Source organism: Oryctolagus cuniculus, chromosome 4 (assembly GCF_051225735.1).
Source record: "Oryctolagus cuniculus isolate XC-2025 breed Fujian yellow rabbit chromosome 4, ASM5122573v1, whole genome shotgun sequence".
Lineage (NCBI taxonomy): Eukaryota > Metazoa > Chordata > Mammalia > Lagomorpha > Leporidae > Oryctolagus > Oryctolagus cuniculus.
Genome location: NC_142870.1, coordinates 95238943 through 95257731, shown reverse-complemented (window position 1 = coordinate 95257731; position 18789 = coordinate 95238943). Strand labels below are relative to the sequence as shown.

Genomic DNA, 18789 nt, shown 5'->3' with positions numbered 1-18789 from the left:
TGTGTCTCCCTCAGCCCCATCATTTCTGCCTTTTACATCTTTTTCTTTTTCTTTTAAGTTTTATTTATTTGAAAGGCAAAGTTAGAGAGAGATCTTCCATCCACCCGTTCACTCCCCAGATGGCCACAACAGCTGGAGCTGAACCAATCTGAAGCCAGAAGCCAGGAGCTTCTTCTGGGTCTCTCATGCGACTGCAGGGGCCCAAGCGCCTGGGCCATCCTCTACTGCCTTCCTCAGCCACAGCAGAGAGCTGGATCTGAAGAGGAGCAGCCAGGACTAGAACCGGTGCCTCTATGGGATGCCGGCATCGCAGGCAGAGGATTAACCTGTGCCACACCACTGGCCCCACCCCTCACTACTTTTGTCCCCCTGCCGTTGGAGTGTCTTTCACCTGTTACCTAGACCTTTGGAGCTGCAAAGGACCTGGGACAGTTATCTAAAGGTGTTTCCATTGAATCAAGCCGCCCACCAGTGTTCTTCCACTGAGTGAGTCAAGCCTAAGATTCTCTGCTGAAGCAAGTAAGCGAATCGCCGTAAGCATGTGAAGGTGTACCTCACAAGACTGCTTAGATCAAAGTTGGAATAACAAGTAGAGTGTTACTACCATGCTAATTAACCAGTGTCTGAATCCGGGCCAGAGTTCAGTTTCTCTGTAGTGGGAATACAAGCTCTGATCTGGTAGTTTATAGCATCAGCAGATCCCCTGGGGGCAGTTCCAGGCTTCTTGCTCACCGGCCCACACCAGGACCTGCACAGACCTCTAGGAAATGAAGGAGCTCTCATTTAGCAGGGCAGCACCCTCTTCAGAGCAGACCTCGTGAAATCACTTCATGCTTTCGAGCTGGACGCGGAAGATTGCGCAAGAGTAGGCACCCTGGCACTGTGGGAGTGTACACTTAAGCCGGCTGCAGGAGGCGAGAAGAGGGGATTGGAGGGTGTGGGGTGAATAGGGGCTGGAGGGGTGGGTGTGACACACATAGTCACAACCCCATTGTTTTTGTTTTGTAAGCCATTGTAGCATACTGAGCACGTTCTCATTAACTTATTTATTGGCTTGTTCAAAATTGTGAGGCAGACAAAATGCAAGATTTGTTGAGATTTTTTTTCCCCAACTTTAGTCCATGTAGGATACCTTTTACTTGTCTTCCTTACCTTCACTTTACTGTGTTTTTGTTTTGCTGAAAAAAATGAGCTAACTTACTCTGAAAGAATCTTACCTAACTCATCTGTCCAACTGCCTCACGTGAGGCATTAGTCTGAGAGGTGAAACCACTGACAGCATTTGTCTGATGACTTCTCTGTGTTGGAGTCAGGATTGATTGATTGATTTTTGACAGCCAGAGTTAGAGACAGAGAGAAAGGTCTTCCTCCCGTTGGTTCACCCTCCAAATGGCTACTACGGCCAGCGCGCTGCACCGATCCGAAGCCAGGAGCCAGGTGCTTCCTCCTGGTCTCCCATGCGGGTGCAGGGCCCAAGGGCCTGGGCCATCCTCCACTGTGTTCCCAGGCCATAGCAGAGAGCTGGACTGGAAGAAGAGAACCGGGACAGAATCTGGCGCCCCGACCGGGACTAGAACCTGGGGTGCGGGCGCCACAGGCGGAAGATTAGCCTAGTGAGCCGCGGCACTGGCCGGAGTCAGGATTTGAACCCTGATCTCCAATTCCCAACTTGGCATGCCTCCTGCTCTCTTTCTCTGTAGTGTTGAAATAATCGTAGCCTTTGCTAATAGTACAGTGTTTGGGGGCTGGAGCCAGTGCTATGGCATAGTAGACTAAGCCTCCAACTGTGGCGCCAGCATCCCATATGGGCACCAGTTCAGGTCCCAGTTGCTCCTCTTCCGATCCAGCTCCCTGCTAATATGCCTGGGAAAGTAGTAGAAGATGGCCCAAGTCCTTGGGCCCCCAAACCCATGTGGGAGACCCGGAAGAAGCTCCTGGCTCCTGGTTCCTGGCTTTGGATTGGCCCAGCCCTAGCCATTGTGGCCATTTGAGGAGTAAACCAGAGGATGGAAGATCTCTGTCCTTCTGTCTCTGTCTGTCTCTCTCTCTTTGTTATTCAGCCTTTCAAAATAAATAATTCTTTTAAAAAAACCAATCAATAAAATGTTTTGTTGGGGGTGGGAAGAACTATTGAATAGGTTTTTCTATATGAAATCAAGGCCTTTGGCTTTGCTTGTAGACATTTGTAAATCAATGTCTTTGCATGTCCATGATTGTTGATTGAATATTACAAATTTTGCATTTCTCACCAAGGAACAAAATACCCTCATTTAAAACACACAGCAATCAAGTTGCACTTAAATGAAAAAGAAGCATAATCTATTGAATTGACAATTATTGCTTCTTAGCTTCTGAAACTGCCCTGAACTGGATCTTCTGCCTGCACCCATAGGTGGCTCTGTAAAATCTTGCAGTTTCTGTCCTGGTTCAATGCTGGCTCCAGGTCATGCCTCCTGATTAATTACCTGAGTTTTGTGCTCATCAGCTGAAGTTGGATTCCTTCCAGCACCAGCTCTCCTGTGCACCCCAGGACCAAAGCTGGGAATGGGAGAGGGGGAGAGTTCGGAGGTATTATGCCTCTATCAAAATAGCCCTAATACCTGTGTGTGTAGGGTGCATGTGGTTTGTGACGTGCTTTCTTATGGTGGCTGATGAAAAAGAGAAATGAGAGGTGGCGAGAGTTTCATCTCAGTGTCAGTGGGCTGAGAACCCTGAACAGCCAGGGAGAGTGAGTGCACTTGCGGTATTCTCTTCCCAGCCTCAGTGATGGTTCTGGGGACCCTGGCTCCAGGCAAGGAAAGGAACAGGGTCCGGAAAATCAGAGCAGTCCTAGGCTGCATCTAGGGAAGAGAACTTTGTGGGAGAAGGCATCTGAAGCTGTGCTAGCTGGGACCTCTGTGACCACCTGCCGAGCCAGGTAGGTTGCTCACCGTTACTCAGTTCCGGTGGTGACTCCTCTGTGGGATTCCAGGGTATGGGTCCTGCTGGAGCCTCCCCAGTGAATGGTGCTGGCTTTAAAGGAAGTGATGAAAACCCAGGAACCAACTGAGACAGATGCTCTGTTTATAGTCTTTGTAGGACAAGGAACTCAGAAGAAAATGAATCAGCAGCTGGAAGGAATTCTGTGTTTAAGCGCCAGCCATGTTAACCCTGTCATGTGCATTCATTCATTCATCAGATTCACTGAGAACAGCTGTGCATGCGTCACCAGCCTAGAAGCTGTGGGTTTGCAGGGACAGGAATTGGACGTGCGTGGTCCAGGAAGGATGACTGTTCAGGAATCTTGCATTTCTGTCAATGCCACTGGAAACATTTCTCTGTGTAAAAGTCTAGTCCCCCAAAATTGGTCATATATCAAACCTGAATATTTGAAGGTATCTTCCCAATAATTTACCTTGTTTCAGAATTGACTTAAAGGGATCCCAAGTTCAATCCTCAATGAAGGATAAACTGGTTAAAAAAAACACACACACACACACTTTTCCTGCTCTTTGCCTGGTTTGTTCATCTGTTTTTAAACTTGGCTACTCAGAGCTTTAGAAAGTAGATTTCACTGTATTCAAATTGTGTCATACCAGCTCCAGGAGTGAATGCTTCTCCTATCCTGTGAAGTGCTCTTTTTTTTTTTTTTAATTTTTTTATTTTTGACAGGCAGAGTGGACAGTGAGACAGAGACAGAGAGAAAGGTCTTCCTTTTTGCCGTTGGTTCACCCTCCACTGGCCGCCACGGCCGGTGCATCGAACTGATCCGAAGCCAGGAGCCAGGTGCTTCTCCTGGTCTCCCATGGGGTGCAGGGCCCAAGTACTTGGGCCATCCTCCACTGCCTTCTCGGGCCACAGCAGGGAGTTGGCCTGGAAGAAGGGCAACCAGGACTAGAACCCGGTGTGCTGGCGCCGCAAGGTGGAGAATTAGCCTATTGAGCCACGGCACCGGCCAATGAAGTGCTCTTATTTGTTCTTTATTGCTGTGTGAGCAGTTATTTTTCTGGCTCTCTTCACATTGGTGATAAATAGCTTTTCCCATGGCATTAAAAACCCCCTTCATCTCCTCCCCTGTGGACCACGTAAACAGGATCGCCCTGGGTCTTTTTATTTCTCCTCAGAGTGCTTCCTGCTGCTTCTCCCTGTGGTAGGAAAACCTCTGAGGGTGAATTGCCAAGGGGCAGCCTTCGGGGAATGAAGATGTCCCACTGTACTTACACAGGCAGCCCCAGTGGGGCTGGGTACACGGTCTCAGTGGTGCTCTCCAGTAGCTGTCACCACATCGTTAGGATTCTGTGCAGAAATGGGTGGCTGAAGATAAATAAATAGGAGCTAGGAAGGCAGGGTGTTGGATCCAGCAAACAACTGTAAAACACATTGTATTGTTTGAAGTCAAACAGAGCAGTCTAAGGATTACTGAGATGGGTACTGGCCTGTTTTTCACTCCCTGGAATATAAGCTGCATGAGGGCAGTTTTGCTTTGTTCACAGCCATAACCCGACACCTACACTATGTGCTTGGCCTTTAAGCACAGAAGTGCTTAGTGGACATTTTAAAGTACATTTGGAAAAGCTTTTTCTTTTTCTTTTCTTTTTTTTTTTTTTTTTTTAAGATTTTATTGGGTCCGGTGCTGTGGCGCAGTGGGTTAATGCCCTGGCCTGAAGCACCGGCATCCCATATGGGTGCCGGTTTGAGACCTGGCTGCTCCACTTCCGATTTGGTTCTCTGCTGTGGCCTGGGAAAGCAGTGGAGGATGGCCCAAGTCCTTGGACCCCTGCACCCACGTGGGAGACCTAGAAGAAACTCTTGGCTCCTGGCTTCGGATTGGCTGCAGCTCCGGCCATTGTGGTCATCTGGGGCATGAACCATCAGATGGAGGACCTCTCTCTCTCTCTCTCTCTCTCTCTCTGCCTCTCCTCTCTCTGTGTAACTCTAACTTTCAAATAAATAAATCTTTTTATGGGGATGCCAGCACCACAGGCAGAGGCTTAGCCTACCACGCTACCACACTGCCACACCAGCCCCTAGAAAAGCTCTTAATCTTAGATATCATCCTATCGATCAAAATCAGATAAAATCTCTTAACCTTTGGTTAAAACCCTTGGGTATGGGTGGTTCATGCCACTTTGCCTATTGCATGGGTGAGATGGTCCCCCCTTGTGTGGACGGGGAACACGTAGTTGATTTATATGTCGCAAAGAAGTTCCTTTATGAGGGAGTGTATGTGCCTTTCTCTGCTTTCTTGGGTACTTACGTGTATATAAATATATATTACTAGCATATGTATGATGAATTCAGTGTCCCTTGGTCGTTGTCATGACTATAATGAAGAACCTCAAAGTGTTTTATATCTGGAAGGAGTAGTTCCTTCCTTCCAGGAGTACAGTGCTGTTGGCTTATCCCTGATAAACTGGAGTGAAAGAAATTGGGTAGTCTGGGGACCAGTGTCTGCAGTAGGCACCTGTCTCTCTTAGAGTGGGAGGGTGGGATGAGGGCGGGGTGGGCCGGGGAAGACAGTGAACAGTCAGCAGCAGGACTTGCTGATTGCTGGGCAGTGCTGTGTTCCAGACACTGCTTGGGCTGAAGGGGAAGAATGAAGACGCAGGAAGGGGAAGGAAAGGGACAGTTTTGTGCCATTTGGGTACTAAAGAGAGCAGTTTTTTGGGAATGAATAGATGAGATGTTGGAAGGATGGCAGAGTTGTTGAGGATTGGGCATGGGACTGTATGTGACTTTACAAAAGTGACTTCATGTTTCTATGTGTTATTTAATTGAGGCTTAAATTATTTATGTGTAAATATTTGTTTTTACCCTGCTTAGTCTTAATGACAGATAATGAATAGAGGACCGTGTAGGGGTAACTAGAACAGTTTCACATCTCTAGAGATAGTTTAGTTTTGTTAACTGGAATCTTCATTACAGGAGAATAAAAGTGTGAAAGGAAATATTTTTGGTTCTTCCTCTGATTGGACCTTTAAAAACTGAAGTGGAAGGGCAGCGTCTTGGCTCACAGAGACAGCCTTACATCCTAGAACCTCAGATTTCTGAGTCTAGACAGGTGTGCCTGTACTCAGGTGCACATAAATGTCGCAGCCCTTCTGAGGACTCCGTGTCACTGTCCGGCATTCACTCCTCTCTTTCCCCTATAGCAGTACATATTTTGAGAGGGTCCTCAAAGTTGATCTTGGGGTTGGCATTGTAGCATAGTGGTTAAAACTGTCTGCAACGCCAGCATCCTGTTTGGGTGCTGGTTTGAGTCCCAGCTGCACCACTTCCAATCCAGCTCCCTGCTAATGGCCTGGGAAAAGCAGCAGAGGAAGGCCCAAGAGCTTGGGCCCCTGCAACCATGTGGGAAACTCGGATGAAGCTCCTGGCTCCTGGCTCCGGCCTGGCTCAGCCCTGGCTGTTGTGGCCATCTGGGGAGTGAACCTGCAGATGAAAGAGCACTCTCTCGCTCGCTCGCTCTCTCTCTTTCCCCCCCCCCCCCCTGAAGCTCTGAATTTCAAATTAATTAAACAAACAAAAGCCCTGGTTGGGGCAGTAATAAGCCTGTGAAGCAGGCGATTTCTCGCATGCCCGGTCCACTCACAGGCCCTGCATGGAAGTTCAGGTCTTGGCCATGTTCAGGAGAGCCTGACCATCAGTCAGGAGTCACCCAATCCCATGAAGGAGTTTGCCAGCTAGTATCTCTGTGGCCTTTTCTAAAGGGCATTTAATAAAGCCCTTTAAGGAGCAAAAAATAAGCCCCTATGATTGGGTTTCCAAAATAACCCTTCCTGGGGAGAGGTTTCTGGAGTAAGGTTGATTCTGAAAGGGAAAAACTGAGCATCCATTCCTAATACCATTCCTAGGGATTGTTGGAGGATGAGGGAGGCATGTCTTCTCCAAATCTCATGGAACTGAAATGTAAACTTTATTATTGGTGAATTGGCAATTCAGAGTGACCTTTTAAGAGCAAAGATTCTTTTTTTAAAAATTTGTTTATTTGAAAGAGTTACAGAGGGAGAGGGAGAAGGAGAGACAGAGAGCTCTTACGACTGCTTTGAGAGGGCTAGGGAGGTAAGTGAGCTCCGAGGTCTGACTATTGCTTGTTGCTCTGGTGTGGAAATTTGTCCCCCCATTCCTGTGTTGGAATCCTAGCACCTGTGTTGGTGTTAGCTGATTAGAATGGGAGGCTGGAGCCCTTGTGCAGGGGGCGGGTTCCCCTGTAAGAGACCCCAGGGAGGTAGGTAGCCCCTTTGACCATGTGAGTAAACAGAACATCTATGAGGAACAGGTCCTCTCCAGACAGCAGATCCACCGGAGCCAGGCTTGTGGGCTGCCCAGCCTCCGGACGCATGAGTTGCTTGAAGGCCACTCAGCCTCTGGTGCTGTGTCGCAGCAGCCTGAGCAGACTCAGACGCCATCACCCTCTCTCACTGATGCCCTGTGTGTTCCACTTAAGCAGTGCACTTCCGTGAGTTCCTGTCGCAGAGTGCTTGGGAAGCTTGTGTTGTTAGGGCTTCTCGGGAGTCTGTGGTGCTATGCACATGCGTTTGTGGAGCAAGGGCAGTTATGGGTTCATTACTACGGTTCTGGCTCAAAACCCCTTGCAAGGGGTCACCACAATATCTGATTCAGTACTTTATGATTTGGTCCATAACACTGCTGATATTTTATTTTTTATTTTTTTTAACTTTTATTTAATAAATATGAATTTCCAAAGTGCAGTTTATGGATTACAGTGGCTTCCTCCCCCATAACTTCCCTCCCACGCGCAACCCTCCCATCCCCCACTCCCTCTCCCATTCCATTCGCATCAAGATTCATTTTCAATTATCTTTATATACAGAAGATCAGTTTAGCATACATTAAGTAAAGATTTCAAGTTTGCACCCGCACCGAAACACAAAGTGAAAAATACTGTTTGAGTACTAGTTATAGCATTAATTTACATTGTACACACCTTAAGGACAGAGATCCTACATGAGGAAGAAGTGCACAGTGACTCCTGTTGTTGACTTAGCAAATTGATCCTCTTGTTTATGGTGTCAGTAATCACCCGATGCTCTCATCATGAGTTGCCACACTGTGGAAGCATTTGGAGTTTGCCAATTCCGATTTTATTTCGACAAGGTCATGGTCAAAGTGAAAGTTCTCTCCTCCCTTCAGAGAAAGGTACCTCCTCCTTTGATCCCAGTTCTTTCCACTGGGATCTCACTCACAGAGATCTTTCATTTAGGGTGTTTTTTGTTTGTTTGTTTTTGCCAGAGTGTCTTAGTCCAAGTGATCAATTTCATTTCACAATTGATCATAATGATAGGTCTAAGAGTCAAAGAGATCACATAAACAAGACTAGTGTCTGCTAATACTAACTGATATAATTAAGAAGGAGAGAACAATCCAACATGGGAAGCAGGATACGCAGCAGACTCATAGAATGGCAGGTGCCCTAAACAGCACTCTGGCCTCAGAATCAGCCCTTAAGGCATTTGGATCTGGCTGAAGAGCCCATGAGAGTATTTTAGATATGAAAAGCCAAGGCACTCTGACACTGCTGATATTTTAAAGGAACTTTCTTTCCTTTAAAAAAAATATTTATTTATTTACTTATTCATTTGAAAGGCAGAGTTACAGAGAGGCAGAGGCAGAGAGGTCTTCCACCCACTGGTTCACTCCCCAGATGACCACAACCGCCGGAGCTTCTTCTGGGTCTCCCCAGACTTGGACCATCTTCCACTGCTTTCCCAGGCCATGGCAGAGAGCTGGATGGGAAGAGGAACAACCGGGACAAGAACTGGCGCCCATATGGGATGCTGGCACTGCAGACGGCAGCTTTATCCCATACGCCACAGCGCCAGCCCCAGGACTTTATTTTCATCACAAGTTTTTTCTCCCTTAAAAAAAAAACCTCCAAAGCCTCTTTTTATTTTTCAACAGTTTATTATATTGAATGCATTTAGTTTTCTTTTTTTAAAGATTTACATTTTGTTTATTTGGGAGTCAGAGTTAGAGAGAGGGAGAGACAGATAGAGATCTTCCATCCACTGGTTCATTACCCAAACGGTTGCAATGGCCAGGGCTGAGCTGTGCTGAGCCAGACAGAAGCCAGGAGCCGGGAGCTTTAACCAGGTCTCTCACATGGGGCCCTAGCACTTGGACCATCTTCCTCTGCTTTCCCAGGCCATAGCAGAGAGTGGATCAGAAGAGGAGCAGCCCACTGCCAGTGAGTTTCTAAAACACAGATACGACAGGTTGCTGCTGCCTTCCCTGATGACTGTCACTGCATCCAAATTCCCTTTTCCAGTCTGCTGCCACCCCTGCCACACCAAACTGTTACACCTGCACTTTGTAAGGAAGCCAGGCCTGAGCCTTCCACACCCTCATTCCACCTGGAAACCAGAGTACAGAAAGCACTAGGAGCTTGACTTGTTTTCTGTTAATTGAGAGCAGAATGAGACCCAAAGTCAAAACAGGGTGCTCTTTAATAATATAAATACACAAATTCTTGGGGCTAGCGCCGTGGCTCACTTGGTTAATCCTCCACCTGCGGCGCCAGCATCCCGTATGGGCACCAGGTTCTAGTCCCAGCTGCTCCTCTTCCAGGCCAGCTCTCTGCTGTGGCCCGGGAGGGCAGTGGAGGATGGCCCAAGTGCTTGGGCTCCTGCATCTGCGTGGGAGACCAGGAGGAGACACGGAGGGGCTAGCAGTTGCGCTGCTGGCTTCGGATCAGTGTAGCTCCGGCCGTGGTGGCCATTTGGGGAGTGAACCAGCGGAAGGAAGACCTTTCTCTCTGACTCTCTCTCATTGTCTAACTCTATCTGTCAAATAAATAATAATAAATAAATACACAAGTTCCTTCCTGTGGCTCTGGGGTTTGGGAGCTCAGATTTCACCACCCTCATATTGAAGTGCACTGTTTGCATGAGAAAGGACAAGAACTCGTGCATCCAGATTTCCAGGGAGAGGCGGTTGTCACTGCAGCCAGGAAGCCATCTCTCTCCACAGGGAAGCTGGCACCGTGACCACTTTTGTATAACTTTCTGAAGTACCTTCATATTTAGAGAAGCTTGATGTCTTTTTTTAAAATAAAGGAACTCTTGGGGCAGGCACTGTGGCATAGTGGGTAAAGCCACCGCCTGCAGTGCTGGCATCCCATATGAGCACCAGTTCAAGTTCTAGCCGCTCCACTTCCAATCCAGCTCTCTGCTGTGGCCTAGGAAAGCAGCGGAAGATGGCCCAAGTCCTTGGGCCCTTGTACCTGCATGGGAGATCCAGAGGAAGCTCCTGGCTCCTGCCTCCTGGCTTCTGATCAGCACAGCTCTGGCTATTTTCGGCCAATTGCGGAGTGAACCAACAGATGGAAGACCTCTCTCTCTCTGGCTCTTCTTCTCTGTATGTAACTGATTTTCAAAATAAATAAATCTTTTTAAAAATTTAAAAATAAAAGAACTCTGAAATTATTAAGAGACAAAGAAGTATTTTCTTATAATGGGTCCCTTTCCTATGTCATTGTATGAGCTTGGCTGTTTTAAAGCTGGCCATGCTTTCCTGGACTGCAAAGTGAGTATCCTGCCTGATGAAGGTTCCAGTTACTGAACTAATTGCCTGATGTGCCATCTTCACGGGAAATATTACAGGGAAGCACCTTTGGTTTAGGTCTGTTCAGTAGGATTGAGGGTATCATCTGCATGGGGTGGGATTTCCCTATTTTTGCATCAGGAATCTAAACTAGATATCCCAATGTGGAACGCTGAATTTTAGTTGTATCTTAACTGCTAGGCCAAATGTTCACCCTCTGTTCATTCCATTTTCATGTGAACCTTTTGAAGTACTTTTTTTTTTTTTTTTTTTTTTTTTGACAGGCCGAGTGGACAATGAGAGAGAGAGACAGAAAGGTCTTCCTTTGCCGTTGGTTCACCCTCCAATGGCCGGCGTGCTGCAGCCAGCGCACCGCGCTGATCCGATGGCAGGAGCCAAGTACTTATCCTGGTCTCCCTTGGGGTGCAGGGCCCAAGGACTTGGGCCATCCTCCACTGCCTTCCCAGGCCACAGCAGAGAGCTGGCCTGGAAGAGGGGCAACCGGGACAGAATCCGGCGCCCCGACCGGGACTAGAACCTGGTGTGCTGGCGCCTCAGGCGGAGGATTAGCCTAGTGAGCCGCGGCGCCAGCTGAAGTACTCTTGTATATACTTTTTGCTTTTTTAAAATATAGCATCAACTTAATCTGTAATTCTCCTCCTGTAACAGTGTGCCTTGAAGAGTTTCCTGTGTGTATGCCTTTTATTTTTAAATGACTGTATAGTAGTCCATATTACAGCCATATTATGATTTCTTTCTCTCCAGTTGGTAGATATTTAGATTGCTTGCAATCTTTGTTATACACAACATTGTGGTAGTTATCTCTTCTTTCTCATGCATCAGTCTCTTCCACTAGAATTTCTACCAGAAAATTCTGGGTTAGCAGTTGGAGTCAATGTTTATACTTGGAAATAACAGAAATATTTTTCTTTAGAAATATTCCACTTTCTTGACCATTCAGATGCCTTTTCTGTAAATACTTGTGGTGACATCTTCCCTAGAGAATTTCCATATAGCTACTATCTGGGGATGGGGTTGGCGGTTTTATTCTAGCTATTGCCAGAGGCGGTGTCAGAAGCCACCTTCCCAGCGTGGAGGTGGAAATGAGTTCTTGGTTCTTTCTCGTCCTTTTCAACCTGACACGAGATGAAAGGTTCTGCAGTTTAGTAGCCTGTATTGTCATTAAAGCAATCCTAGTAAGGCATGAATACATTTTCATTTAAAAAAAAAAAAAAAAAAAAGAATGAGTGTATGGGACAGAGAACAGAGGGGCGTTCCCCCTTCCAGTCAATAGAAGGAATGTTTCTCTGTTCCTCCCGTCCTTGTACCTTTGTTTGTAACTCTTCCTTTCTCTGCTTCAACTGTGACGAGTCCCTGCAGTTACCCAAGTTCCAGATAAAGCCTTGCAGAGACACGTGGCTGTGCAGCCCCAGATGGTACCTCGGACCCTCATAGGAAAGAAAAGGAATGGGGTACACTGCACTGGCAACCTCCCACGTGGGTGTTTATGGAATTTCAGCACCAAGTCTTTCTACTAAAATGACATCTCTAAATGCTAGTTTGTATTTTCTTTCCAGGATCTAGCATGTTCTTAAAAGAGAAAAACTTGTGTCCCCCATATTGCTATTTTTTCTACTTTTAATGCTTAAGTAAAAGCAAAAATCAATCATTCAAAGCTGTCAGAGCAACAGGATGTCTTGTTGAAAGCCTCTGAATAAAAAGGCAGGAAAAGGCTCCAGTGTCCACCAGTGGGGGATGGGTTAGCATTCTTCAGGACATCCATGAAGCATGAAGTGGAGTGAGGAATGTAGAAAGATCTCCAAGATATTAGTAACAGGTGGAAAAGAGCAAGAAGAGAGTGTGTAGAATATTCTTACTGTTTTTCAAAGTAATTGAAAACCTTAAAATGTGATTCACAGTAGGAATCTTTTTGCCATGTCTTGGTGCACACAGTGAGAAAGAGAACTCAAATTATGGTCCTAGACATGTTTTTATTATTTGCTGAAGTTTGTGTCCTGGAAAAAGAGTTACAGGCTGTGGTTTTATCTTTGCAGGAGCAGGAAAATTCAGATTCGAAACATCCCTCCTCACCTGCAGTGGGAGGTAAGCCAACGCTGCTTTCCTGGGGCCCCCAGACTTCCCCGCTCTGTAGCTCCCTCTCACAGTGAGGAACTGAAGGTCCTCAGACTTTTCCACAAAGCCTCTGGGCCCTGTTTCTTCCTCTTCCTGCTGTTTGCGGGGTTTGTGCGTTGTTGTCTCTCATGTGCTGTTCTCCCAAGCACCAGCAGGCAAGCTGTGAGATGAAATGTGTGCCTGGCTTGGTGGATATTATATCATGAGTTATACACATGTTTATGATTTGGAAAAAAAAAAAAGTAGGGGATCAGCATTGTGGCACAGGCAGGTTATGCTGCTGCCTACAACGCCAGCATCCCAAATGGATGCCAGTTCAAGTCCAGGCTGTTCCACTCTGATCCAGCTCCTGGCTAGTGTGCCTGGGAAGGCAATAGAGGAGGACCTAAGTGATTGGGCCCTTGCACCCATGTGGGAGATGTGGATGGAGCTTTTAGCTCCTGGCTTCTGCCTGGCCCAGCCCTGACCATTGCTGCCATTTGGGGAATGAACCAGCAGATGGAAAATCTCTCTGCCTCTCCCTCCCTCTCTCTGTTAACTCTGCCTTTCAATATATAAAACCAACAAAAATGGAAAGTTCTCTGTTGGTTTGAGCAAGTTTGTTTTCTTTTTAAATTTTAATTTATTTGACAGGCATATAGGCAAAAAGAGAGAGCTCCTACCTGCTGGTTCACTCCCTAAATTGCCCATAAACAGTCAGGCCTGGGCTGGAGCTGCAGCTGGGAGCTATGACTTCAATCAAGATCTCTCATATGGGTGACAGGGACCCAACTACTTGAGTCAGCATCTACCACCTCCAGGGTCTAAGGAGCAGGAAGTTGAAGTTGAAGAGCCAGACCTGGGAGTTCAACCTATGTACTCTGATGTGGGTCGTAGGTGCCTTCACTGGTGTCTTAACCATTAGGCTAAACCCCACACCCTGGGTAGGTTTTTTGTTTGTTTTGAGTTAGTTGCTATGAGCAACAGTTAAGATATGTTTTCACAGTTGTAAAACTTGTAAGATTGCTGCCTTAAAGTAAGATAGGATATGGGGGAGTGGTCTTAAGGTATTACTTAAAAACAAGACTTCCCTATGTTTTATTCCCCAAGCAAAGGAAATCAAAATCCCCTTAAAGGAAGCAGGATGTTTTATGTAACATCTTCATTGCTTTTTGAAAACCTTTTTATTATGGAGAATTTCAAACATACACATCCCAATACATTGTAAAATAAGGCGATCCCTGGCAAGAAAATGAATGAAGAATTGTTAGATTTTCCAAGAAACGGAAGTGAACCTCATATTTATTCAGCTTCTCATTTCAAGAACAGTCAGGCCATCACGTTGAATACGATTGTTAACAGTTACCAAGACTCTGGAACTCTGCAGTGTCACCTTAGTGAACAGATCACTCGGGAGCCTGTTAGCAAATGAAGTCCCATGTATTCATTCAGTTCTAACTGTTTTTATGGAAGAACCAAAAAATCAGTTTAATTAATTGTTCCTGTAACTGTCCTGTTTTCCTTTCATTCATTTGCTAGGGAGTATCACTGTACCATATTTCATATGTCCTTTGTTTCCCTTTTTAACATTGAAGCTTTTTTTTTTCAGGTGTTGGATGGACTTTTGGCTCAGTATGGGACAGTGGAGAATGTGGAACAAGGTAAAAATGGGCAAATTAGCCTAGTGAGTTATGAAAGGGATATTAGGGATATTATTTCTATAGATTAGGTCAACTCCAGGGAGAAATAATGAATTCATACCTTTGAAATAAGTTTCCGGACTACATGTATGTATTTGTGTGTGAGAGAGATGTTTGTATCTTTCTGTTTATCTGTAGAGTGTATTTTTTCCAGGAATATGATTTTCAGGCTATTTTTCCTATTTCTATACCTTGCAGTGTGACACTGGGCAAACATTGTCAGGCTGGGGTGGGGGAGGGGTGGAGTGGTAATTAGATTTACACTGTTGCCACTTTCCTTTTTCTGGCTAAGAAAAATAGATTTCAGGCCGGCGCCGCGACTCACTAGGCTAATCCTCCGCCTAGCGGCGCCGGCACACCAGGTTCTAGTCCCGGTCGGGGCGCCGGATTCTGTCCCGGTTGCCCCTCTTCCAGGCCAGCCCTCTGCTGTGGCCAGGGAGTGCAGTGGAGGATGGCCCAGGTGCTTGGGCCCTGCACCCCATGGGAGACCAGGAAAAGCACCTGGCTCCTGGCTCCTGCCATCGGATCAGCGCGGTGCGCCAGCCGCAGTGGCCATTGGAGGGTGAACCAACGGCAAAGGAAGACCTTTCTCTCTCTCTCTCTCTCACTGTCCACTCTGCCTGTCAAAAAAAAAAAAAAAAAAAAAAAAAGAAAGAAAGAAAAATAGATTCCTGGGGTCAGTGCTGTGGTGTAGTGGGTAAAGCAGCTGCCTGCAGTGCCGGCATCCCATGTGGGCACCAGTACACGTCCCAGCTGCTCCACTTCTGATCCAGCCCTCTGCTATGGCCTGGGAAAGCAGTAGAAGATGGCCCAAGTCCTTGGGCCCTTGCACCTGCATGGGAGACCTGGAGGAAGCTCCTGGATCCTGGTTTCGGATCGGCACAGTTCCAGCCATCGCAGACATCTGGGGAGTGAAGCGGCAGATGGAAGATCTTTCTCTCTCTCTCTGCCTCTGCCTTTCAGATAAATAAATAAATCTTTAAAAAAAGAAAAAGAGATCCCAGGATCCCATGCTGTGGCTTAGCAGGTTAAGCCAGCACCTGCAGTGTGGGCATCCCATATGGTCACTGGTTTGAGTCCCCGCTGCTCTACTTTTGATGCAGCTCCCTGCTAATGCTCCTGGGAAAGCAATGGAAGATGGCCTAAATCCTTGGGCCCCTGCACCTGCGTGGGAGACCCAGAAGAAGCTCTGGGCTCCTGGCTTTGGCCTGTTTGGGGGAATGACCCGGCAGATGGAAAATTACTCGCTCACTCTGCGTCTCTCTCCATCTCTCTCTTTCTCTCTCCTTCTCTCTCCTTCTCCCTCTCCTCTGTAACTCTGCCTTTCAAATAAAAAATAAATCTTAGAAAGAAAGAAGAACAAATCTCATGTCTCTTAAAGGTTGAGCAATGAGTAGGATTCCTGCACCAAGAATCGCTTGGAGTTCTCATGAAAATTCAGGTTCCTCAGGCCACACCTGAGACCCACTGAGAAATGCTGTTCAGGGGAAGAGTTCATGGCTATGTATTTTAAACAAGCACCACATGCCAGTGTACCCTCAAGCTTGAGAACCAGTGTCTTAGAAACACTGCTGCAAATGTCCTTTTCTTCCAACTACTCGTTTGTGTCTTCCAAAGCATGGGAGGACAGGCATTTTGTGTGATAAAGATTGTTCTTCGCCTTGGCCGAGAAAGTGCAGTGTAAAGTCTACTGTGAGTCCTTGGAGAAGTCACCTGACCTCACTGACTCAGCTTTCACGTGTGTAAAGTGGGGAGCCTCATTCCTGCCCATCCTCTCTCTAAACAGTGTGGCACCCAAAGAGCACCTGTCTGAAGCACTGGAAGACTGTGGAGTCATCCATAATCTTAAGGGACTGTTAGCAAAATGATAGAGAACCCATTGTCTCATATGTAATCTCTTCTCTTTGCCAGGATGATTAATATAATAGTTTCAAAATGGTAAATATTCAGATGTTCTCTACTCCATGAATATATATTTTTTTAAACTTTTATTTAATGAATATAAATTTCCAAAGTACGACTTATGGATTACAATGGCTTCCCCCCCATACCGTCCCTCCCACCCACAACCCTCCCCTTTCCCACTCCCTCTCCCCTTCCATTCACATCAAGATTCATTTTCAATTATCTTAATATACAGAAGATCAGCTTAGTATACATTAAGTATGGATTTCAACAGTTTGCTCCCACACAGAAACATAAAGTGAAAAATAATAGATGATTTTTTTTAAATGATGATGAAATCAGATCAAACCTATTGTCATGTTTAATCCCAGTGAGAGTCAAGTTGGGAATTGATAATTTTTTTTTTTTTTTTTTTTTTTTTTACAGAGGATCAGTTTAGTATGCATTAAGTAAGGATTTCAACAGTTTGCACCCCCATAGAAACACAAAGTGAAATATATTGTTTGAGTACTCGTTATAGCATTAAATCTCAATGCACAGCACATTAAGGACAGAGATCCTACATGAGGAGTAAGTGCACAGTGACTCCTGTTGTTGACTTTACCAATTGACACGCCTGTCTATGGCATCAGTAATCTCCCTATGCTCCAGTCATGAGTTTCCAAGGCTATGGAAGCCCTCTGAGTTCTCCGACTCTTATCTTGTTTAGACAAGGTCATAGTCAAAGTGGAGGTTCTCTCCTCCCTTCAGAGAAAGGTACCTCCTTCTTTGATGACCTGTTCTTTCCACTGGGATCTCACTCACAGAGATCTTTTGCCAGAGTGTCTTGGCTTTCCATGCCTGAAATACTCTCATGGGCTTTTCAGCCAGACCCGAATGCCTTTAGGGCTGATTCTGAGGCCAGAGTGCTATTTAGGACATCTGCCATTCTGTGAGTCTGCTGAGTATCTCACTTCCCATGTTGGATCACTCTCTCCTTTATTTACTCCATCGGTTAGCGTTAGCAGGTACTAGACTTGTCTATGTGCTCCCTTTGACTCCCAGTCCCTCCACCATGACCAACTGTGAACTGAAATTGATCACCTGGAACAGTGAGATGGCATTGGTACATGCCACCTCGATGGGATTGAATTGGAATCCCCTGGTATGCTTCCAACTCCACCACTTGGGGCAAGTCAGCCTGAGCATGTCCCAAATTATACATCTCTTCCCTCTCCCATTCCCACTCCCATGTTCAACAGGGATCACATTTCAGTTAATTTTCAACACTTAAGAATAACTGTGCATCAATTACAGAACTAAATCAGTCAAACATGAATATATTTTTTAAAAATTGATTTATTTTACTTGAAAGAGTTACACAGAGAGAAAGAGAGAGAGAGAGACATACAGACCTTGAGACCTTCCATCTGCTGGTTCCTTCCCCAAATGACTGCAATGGCCAGAGCTGGTCCGGGCCGAAGCCAGGAGCTTCATCCAGGTCTCCAGCATGGGTGCTGGTTCCCAAGCACTTGGGCCATCTTCTGCTGCTTTCCCAGGCACGTTAGCAGGGAACTGGATCAGAAGTAGAACAGCTGGGACTCAAACCAGTGCCAATATGGGATGCTTAACCCGCTACATCACGATGCTGGCCCCACTCCATGAATATTATAAATAGGACTATTCAGTTTCATGCTGCTACATGCTCATGCCCAAAGGTGACAAAAAAGAGCTCAAAAGAAGACATGGTTTCCAAGGACTCAGCTTCTAAGTTCCTTTTTCTCTCAGCATGGGACAGAAGACATTCTAATGATGGACTGTAGTAGACAGGATGGCCTTCCAGACACAGATCTGTACAAGCAACCAGCTCAGAGCGTGTTATAAATCCAGGACAATGCTACTCAAGGTGGAGGCGTTCCAGGTGCCTGGGGCAGTTCAGCCGTACACTGGGCCAGGAGACCACCTAGTTTGCAGCTGCCTCACTGCTATAGGACAGAGCTGTTGGGCTATTGTTGTGTCCTGTTACATGTGTGGGCCATTCCAGATTCAACAGGAAAACATTTTCGGTAGTTTTAGGGAACTTTATTTAGAGCTGTTGTGACCAATGAAATAAATTATTTGAATGGAACTCAGCTTATTAGTGATTTAAAGAACTTTCTGGTTTCCTGAAGACAGGTATCTTTGCAAACAGATTAAAAATATGAGAACAGAATCCTAGTGGATAGCTTTAGTCATGAGGTCCAAGCCCTGTCCACACTGAATAGGGACAGTTAGGAGCCCCACATCCTGTTTTGCATTGGGCGAGAGAACAACATGAGCACTCCGGGCAAAGGCCAAGGCCTGGCTCCATGTCTGCAACGTGCCAATGTCAGCGGCCGTTCCTCCTCTTTCATTTTTTAAGATTTATCTACTTATTTATTTGCAAGGCAGCAGCACAAAGAGAAGAAGGGAGACAGAAAGAGAGCTTCCATCCACTGGTTCAATTCCCAAATGGCCTCAATGGCCAGGCCTGGGCCAGGTCAAAGCCAGGAACCTGGAGCTCCATCCAGGT

At 46.3% G+C, this 18789-nt stretch overlaps 1 protein-coding gene across 5 annotated transcripts in view; it reads left to right on the top strand.

The window, feature by feature from the left end:
• IGF2BP2 (insulin like growth factor 2 mRNA binding protein 2) overlaps positions 1-18789 on the top strand; it is a 173384-nt gene that overhangs the window by 112498 nt on the left and 42097 nt on the right. For all 5 annotated transcript variants that reach the window (XM_089332079.1, XM_002716464.6, XM_002716463.6 and 2 more), the window contains exons 3-4: positions 12597-12645; positions 14264-14315. In XM_089332079.1, coding sequence (XP_089188205.1) covers positions 12597-12645; positions 14264-14315 — 101 coding nt within the window. The remainder of the gene's footprint in view (positions 1-12596; positions 12646-14263; positions 14316-18789) is intronic.